This window comes from Syngnathus leptorhynchus, chromosome 3 (genome assembly GCF_054491065.1).
Source record: "Syngnathus leptorhynchus isolate UIUO chromosome 3, UIUO_Slep, whole genome shotgun sequence".
NCBI lineage: Eukaryota > Metazoa > Chordata > Actinopteri > Syngnathiformes > Syngnathidae > Syngnathus > Syngnathus leptorhynchus.
Window position 1 is genome coordinate 5,501,820 of NC_141197.1, and position 7,519 is coordinate 5,509,338.

Below are 7,519 nucleotides of genomic sequence, written 5' to 3' on the forward strand. Positions count from 1 at the left end.
TTAAATCCATCAGAATATTCATCCTCTGTGTCAATTTAAAAAAAAAAAAAGCTTTTGACGCCGAACCTACGTGCGCCGCTGACGTCAGCCTCATCGTCAGTTGCGGGTCCAATTATTCCACAGATCTACGTATATAACTATATTGTAGCGTTACCAAAGTACCAGGCAAGATGTGGGTTTGGTAATCGGCTTTTTATTTCACAAAACAAGAGCTCAACATATATATGTGTGCTTCAAGCAAGCGCCCTGGATCGCTCTCCCCCCCCCCCCCTGCTGCCTTCAAAGCCTCGCTAGACAATCGGAAACTACTGAAGTCTAACAACATACACATTGCTACTCTAAATAAACTATATGTCAAATAACTACAACATAAATAACAAGTTTATCGAACCATCTGTGTCACTCCAAATCATTAAATATCCTGACTCCGGAAGTCAGTGAATGGAACTCATTGTCAGTGAGGCTCCAATTATTCAAGATTCAAGAAATTTTATTGGCCATGTTGCCAATGCCAAACAAGGAATTTAACTTCGGTACACCTCAGCCTCTGTTCAACATTTAAGTGACTAACAACACGAAGGACGTGCGAAAATTGACAAATATTGTCAAACATCCCCTGATCTTAAACTCCCAGGAGTTTCCACAGTGCGCCCTCATATGGTTTAAAGTGAAAATAACGTGAAGTGATCAACTATACTAGTAAGTAAGTAATGTGTTCATGATCAAGTAAACATTTGTGAATAATTTCACATATAAGTCGCTCCTAAGTATAAGTCGCCTCCCCCCTAAACTATGAAAAAAAACGCGACTTATAGTCCGGAAAATACGGTACATTAACACCTGTAGTATTCATGAATATGTTGCTGCCCTGATTTAGAAATTAATCTTTTTTTCTGTCTTTTATTTTAGGAAGGTGTAATCCGTGGATGGTCTCACTGGAGGACAGTTACCTTAGTGGCATCAGTAATTTTAGTGGCAACCATTGTTTATTATAAACGGACACGCTGACAAACAGCTGACAATCTTCAATGCTCCAGTTAGGCACTAGTTGCAACCAACATTTTCATTTGTTTATCAGAAATGTTTTTTAGGCCATTAATTACTGTCATTGATGATCCAAAGAAAGGGTTAGGCCAATGACTAAAACCACTGAAGATGTATCTCTCAGGTTATTCTCAATAGAAATGGATGTAGACTGTCCTATGATCATTTTGTCTTCGCAGCCGTCACCAACTGCTTAATTGTCTGGAGTTACGATTTGCTGCTGCAATTTCTCAGTCAGATGGCAATAATGGGTTTCAACAGATTACGAATCTAATGACTACTGATTATGTCACAAGTGTGTTGTCAATGTTTCAGTGGGTCTTATTTTTTGGTTACCAATATGTCGTTTATAATTGCTAATTTTTACAGATTGGACAGTTTTAACTATAATAGGTATGGTAGACACTGACTCAGCATTTTAATGGTTTTTCATATGCAAAATGAAGTCAGTTTTTCTGTATTTTTACTTATTATTACTTTGTTCATATTAAGTGTGACACGTATTTCTTTTCTCCACCTTGTCCCTTAAAGATAAATAAATATTCACTGGATTTGTGTTTTTGTTAATACAAGTAAATGTCATTCAGACACCTAAATCATCACTTTAATATTGTATTTGCTCCAGAGGAGTAGTCTCCAACTTGCAGCCTGGAGGCCATTTGATTGACATCAAAGTTCAATATGAGGCCCACACGTTTTTTCGCTGTCATTACTGTTGTTGTTTCAATCATTAATTGTCTACCATAGCTCTGGCTTCTGACTTTTTTTCAGCGAAATGTAGTTGAAGTGAGACCAAGCGGAAGGAAAAGATATCCTATCACCTGGTCCCCCATCATGTCTTTTGCGGTGGAGTCGAAGCTTGGTGATAAGAACAGCCAATTTCCAGAAAAACAGAGGTGAAAATGATTTTTGGTTGGTGTTGAACATGGGGGCACCCTAACTGTTTTGCCAAAGGCGGAAAAGCTAAAAAAGATCTTTTCATCACCTCTTTCACTTTAGTCATTTCCATTCTTAAGTTTATTTGGCATAAGAAGGAGCTCCAACATAAGAGTTGGTTCACAATATTCCCATGAAATTGCCAAAATTGGCCCAATTAGAGCAGGCGTGGTGGCAGGCAAGATAAAAACAGGTGTGTGCACACTCATTCAGTACAGAGGGAGAAGTGCAGGGATGTTGTTGGTGAGTTATGTTTGATTTTCAATACATTCAAATAAGTGTTTAGAAATGCCAAGGTTGTTTCAAAACCTTTCTACATCTGAGTTAAAAAGTAAAAGCAAAGAAAATTAGTTTTTCGTGATACGGCAATTTCTACTTCAGATAGAGCACCTTGGGTTAAACCCATCCTTACTTAAAAAGTTAGTTGAAAAATTCCCATTTTTTTTCCCTGAAACTTTTTCAAGGTTTTCAACCTGCTACTGCTGCTCTGCTGTAGCTGAAAGCAAATTACACAAATTGAAATTTGAATAAAACTTGGAAAATCTGAGTTGGCCTCATGTCCTGAACCTTTTCTGTCCATCAAGCTGGACCGGCACTCATTAGAAATAACTTGACACCAACATGTCTTGAATGACTAGATTTCTTGTGTTGGTCAAGAAATCAGATATTACTCAACCAGACATGCTGTAGAGCAGTGGTCCCCAACCTTTTTTGCGCCACGGACCGGTTATGCGTCAGAAATATTTTTGCGGACCAGCCTTTATATAAATAATACATTTACATAAATAAACAATACTACTGTCCACTGTTGTGCCGTTTGTCCGATCGCGGTTTGCTTCGTGTGCGCGTCTTTTGATTGACAGCTCCGGCGCGCTCCTCCAAGTGTGCCTCGCATCGTACGAGTAGCCGTTACGCAGCGACACGGCGACTAACGGTTGCCAGCAAATGTATTTTGTTGTCTCGCTCGATCGATGACTTATGCATCGTGTGTTGCCGAGAGTATTTCATTTATGGTTATTTATTATTATTATTTGCCAATAATTCAGTAAAGCAATCAAAACGGAACCACGTCTTCCCTCCTGTGTTCTGACCGACACCCGGGGGCGAAAAGAGCATAACCATCCGAGCCAACCCCCTATACAGTCCTCAGGTTCCTCAACAATAGCGGTCACAGTGTGCATTATTTTATTGCAATGCTTTTCCTTATTCAGATTTGTTTCAAGACTAGAGTTAGTTAAGACTTCACTTTGATAGGTAATGCAGTTATTGCAATTTTGTTTTATCACAGTCGATAGGTTTATTTACATTTCAAAGACTTGAAGCCATTCATTGACAAATGTGATTGCATTTTACTGGAATTATTTTCTGTATAAAAATAGAATTTGGTGTTCGAAAAGTCTTTTTTCGAACTTGAGTCTTGAAAAAGAGGGGGTCGTCTTATATTCGGGCCACACATATTACATCCACATCCTTTGAGGTGAGATAACCAACTAAGGTAATGGGTGTGGACAAACGGTTTCGCAAATCCGCTATCTTTATTACTTGGAGACTTTTGTAGTCCAAACAACTCAAGGATGCCAAAGTGGAGAGATCAAAATGTTCCGTTGTTGGATGCATCAAGCCACACAACTCATTGCACTAACCCCAGCATCAGAACCTCAAAGCAGTCCCTGGTTAAATTTCATTTTTCAAGCAGTGTTCCCACATCTGAGGGCAAAGTCTCGCTTGCTCAAGGACAAATGTTTCAAAAATCATTTGTCAGTATAGAGAAGGATTCACCGAAACACTTAAGTTACGTTTATAGTTCAGTTCCTTCGATCTATGGAAACGACAGACACAGTAAAGTGGTAAACTTGAGATGATGTATTTCACTTTCATATCATTGTGTGTCTATGAGGCCCTCGTTTTCATAGCATTAGAGTAAAACAGAAGCGCAGGGGTGTCAAACTCCAGTCCTCGGGGGCCGCATTCCTACATGTTTTCCAAGTTTCCCTCGTTAAACACATCTGATTGAAATAATCAAAACCTTGCCTTGAACACCAACAAAACCGGAGAAATGATCATGGACTTCAGGAAGTATAACACTGACATACACATCAACGCCGTACGTGTGGAAAGGGTCCACACCTTCAAGTATCTCTGTGTCCTCATCTCAGACAACACCTCCTGGTCAGAGAACATCACCTCCATCACCAAGAAGGCTCAGCAGCGGCTACACTTCCTGAGTTCTCAGGAAGCACAACATCAACTCCAACCTGCTGCTGACCTTCTACTGCTCATCCATTGAGAGTTTGCTGACATACTGCATCACAGTATGGTTTGGCAGCTCCACCGCTGCTGACAGGAAGAGACTGCAGAGGATTGTCAAGGCAGCACAGAAGATCGTCGGCTGCCCTCTCTCGGCTGAAATAGTCTCAGGGGTACAACAGCTATTCAGTGACCCCCCCCCGACCACGGTTGCCGTGATGCTGGTAAGCGATGTGACCTTGAAATTACTAATTGTACTAAAACGTACTGAAAGATTTCGGCAGAGCACTGTGTACAACCAGTATGGATCAACAAGTTCATCAATTGATCAATTACTGTCGGCTTTTGAGAAAATTTTAGGTTTTTAGGTACGCCTTATAGTCCGGAAATCACAGTAATTTAACATCTATCATATAACCATAACTGTGCATTTGTCATGTGTGTGTGTGTGTGTGTGTGTGTGTGTGTGTGTGTATATATATATATACATATATATATACATATATATATATATATATATATATATATATATATATATATATATATATATATATATATATATATATATATATAGTTTAACGTCTATCTTTATTGTTTTATTTTGCACTGTTGGGCAGCTCCAATCTCATTATAGTATGGATAATGACAAATAAATGGCATTTTCATTCTCATTCATCCTCACATTCTTCAGGAGCCTGATTAATTGAATCAGGTGTGTTTAATGAGGGAAACTTGGAAAACGTGTAGGAATGCGCTCCCCGAGGCCTGGAGCTCGACACCATGCTTTAAAGGAAGAACATAACCTGGTAAGAGCCACTGCTCACTCCACTGTGATCTGCTTGGGAAAAGGTTTATGGACAAGTGTAAGAAATGTGCCATGAGATTTTGAATCTGAATTTGTAAGACTGATTTTTTTTACCATCGGAATTCCTAACACAGAATTTTTTTGCATCGAAATTCAACATGTAAAAAAAAAATCAGCTTAAAAAAATTCACCTGCAAACAATTCAGCTGCAAACATTCGTCTAAAAAAAATATGCCTGCAAAAAAAATTCAGCTGCAGAAAATTCAGATGCAACATCTAAGCATCCAGGGAGAAGCAATTGATCCCCGCCTTTATTCATCCAACGTTCAACCAATCAGGTTTTGCTCCACTGGTTATGACAAACATAAGGAAAACGGCGGACACCCATGTATATCGACCAATAGGATATGTGGTGCTTTGTGAGTATGACGACTGACTTACATTAAAACGTGACAGTTGGTGACAAATATCGCATATGTTGTAAATTAGTAATTTCCATGCTTGAAAAGTGAAATGGAGTCCATTTTAAACTTTCCTCTCCATGTTGATGGTTTATTAGAATACAGACATTGGCAAACGACATCTTGTCAGTCATACCAAAACCAACTTAAAGGAGCTTTCATACCTGTGGAAATAAAATCGGTGCAAGGTCATGAATAAGTTAAACCTTACCAGAGTAAGATGAGCAGCATCTGGTGGGTTTCCATTCAAGAACGAGTCTTAGAAGTCCGTACTGTGAGGAAATCTGAAAAGCTAAAACTAAAAGTAAAACACATTGCATATGTTAATCAAGTAAAATGCATTGCATTAAAACAACCTTGACTAACAATTTTAAAGAGATAGCGTTCATAATCTTTATGGACAGAATTTCTAGGCGCAGCCGAGGTGTTGAGGGTGTCCGGTTTGGGGACCTCAGCATTGCATGTCTGCTTTTTGCAGACAACGTGATACTGTTGGGTTCTTCAAGCCGTGATGTCCAGCTCTCACTGGAGCGGTTCGCAGCCGAATGTGAAGCGTCCGGGATGAGGATCAGCACCTCCAAATCTGAGTCCATGGTTCTCAGTCGGAAAAGGGTGGGATGGAGCGTGAGATTGACAGGCGGATCGGTGCAGCGTCGGCTGACAACCTACACATAATAATACAACCGGGGACGAGTCGTGACACATGATTATGATTGTTATTATTCTTGTGTACTCGTTTTTTGAATTATTATTGATTAATATTCAATTAAATATTTGTATTATTATTTACCATGATTCTCTGATTCTCATCATAATTTGTCATTTGTTCATACAGCTCTTTGTTTTCTCTTGGATTATCTGTATATGTCACCAGTATTTCAGGTTGCCACCTGGGTCTGACAAAAATCCTGTAAATTTTGACCAATTTTTGACCACCTTTTTGTTTGTAAACAATGGCGCCCTTCGCACATCCAACCCAAGATAAAAGTCACTTTTCGACGCTGCAAGTGTTTAGCTCTAATTAGTAAAAATGACACTTACAAGTTATTTATTTAGTTATTTGCTTTATTTAGTAATAGCAGGTCTTTATTATTTTGGTTCATTTTCAACAGTTTTTTGTTGTGGGCACCTGGGGCAGTATTGGGGGGAGGTGCAATAAACAATTATGTTCTGTTTGCTTATGTGGAATAAAAACATGTAACGTAACTATTCACAGTTCGTAAGATTAACCAAATGTAGCAATGTAATGTCCTTAGAGTGTGGCGTGTGCTTTTCTTGTGCTTGTCTGTGCCTCTGCTGCTTGCTGCTCTTGGCTGGGTTCGATTTTGATGTTTTATTAGACTTGGCGTGATCATCTGATGCGGTTCTACCTTCATATTTGAGGAGAATTTTTACTGGGCACAGGGAGCATCTATCATAAAATGGATCGCCTGGGTATGGTCTGAGCCGCATAGTGTATTTCTTCTGTTTTAACATTGTGTTATTGTTTTGTCATTGTTAACACATGTCGAGCGTTTATAGTTTTTCTTTACTGGCCTGTCATCACCTCTGTAGCACCCTCGTCATTTGCCTCTCCACCCAGTTTCACAATAAAATGTCATTCTTTTTAGACAGTGGATCCTTTCCTTTCTGTCTCTCCTTATCCTACACACTCTCCGTTTCCACCTCACCATTCCGAATAGCTGCCATGTGGGTGTAGTGTAAGTGTGTGCTGGAGTTTAATTGCAAGCTTAAGGTAAAAGATAAGTAAGTACACACACATAAAAATTAATTAAACAGATAATAACCTTCAACAATAGCAGCATAAATGACAATGAAGAGATGGAGAGAAGAAAGTATGGGGAACGACGTTACAATATGGTGTCGTCCTCTGTAATGATAACAATATCTATAAGAGTATAATGTATACCACCTTTTATATCAATAATATTTTTTTATTATATTAGTAAGAATGGCATATTCTAAAAATAGTCAGAATCCAGTTCGCTTCTCCCACATCCCTGCCTTGCTTCCTATTTCTTTGAGT

The 7,519-nt window shown here is 39.0% G+C and overlaps 1 protein-coding gene across 2 annotated transcripts in view; it reads left to right on the forward strand.

Annotated features, from left to right (window-relative positions):
• LOC147058911 (apoptosis regulator BAX) overlaps positions 1–7,293 on the forward strand; it is a 28,128-nt gene extending 20,835 nt beyond the window's left edge. Inside the window, exons 6-9 of one of the 2 annotated variants that reach the window (XR_015065732.1) lie at positions 910–1,940; positions 4,137–4,451; positions 4,919–5,033; positions 5,972–7,293. Coding sequence is in view for 1 of the 2 variants with exons in the window: in XM_085908285.1 (XP_085764411.1) it covers positions 910–1,008 (99 nt within the window). In the remaining variant the exon portion in view is untranslated. Of the gene's footprint in view, positions 1–909; positions 2,498–4,136; positions 4,452–4,918; positions 5,034–5,971 lie in introns of those variants that run through there. The other variant, XM_085908285.1, reaches the window with a different exon arrangement.
• The last annotated feature ends 226 nt before the right edge of the window (positions 7,294–7,519 follow it).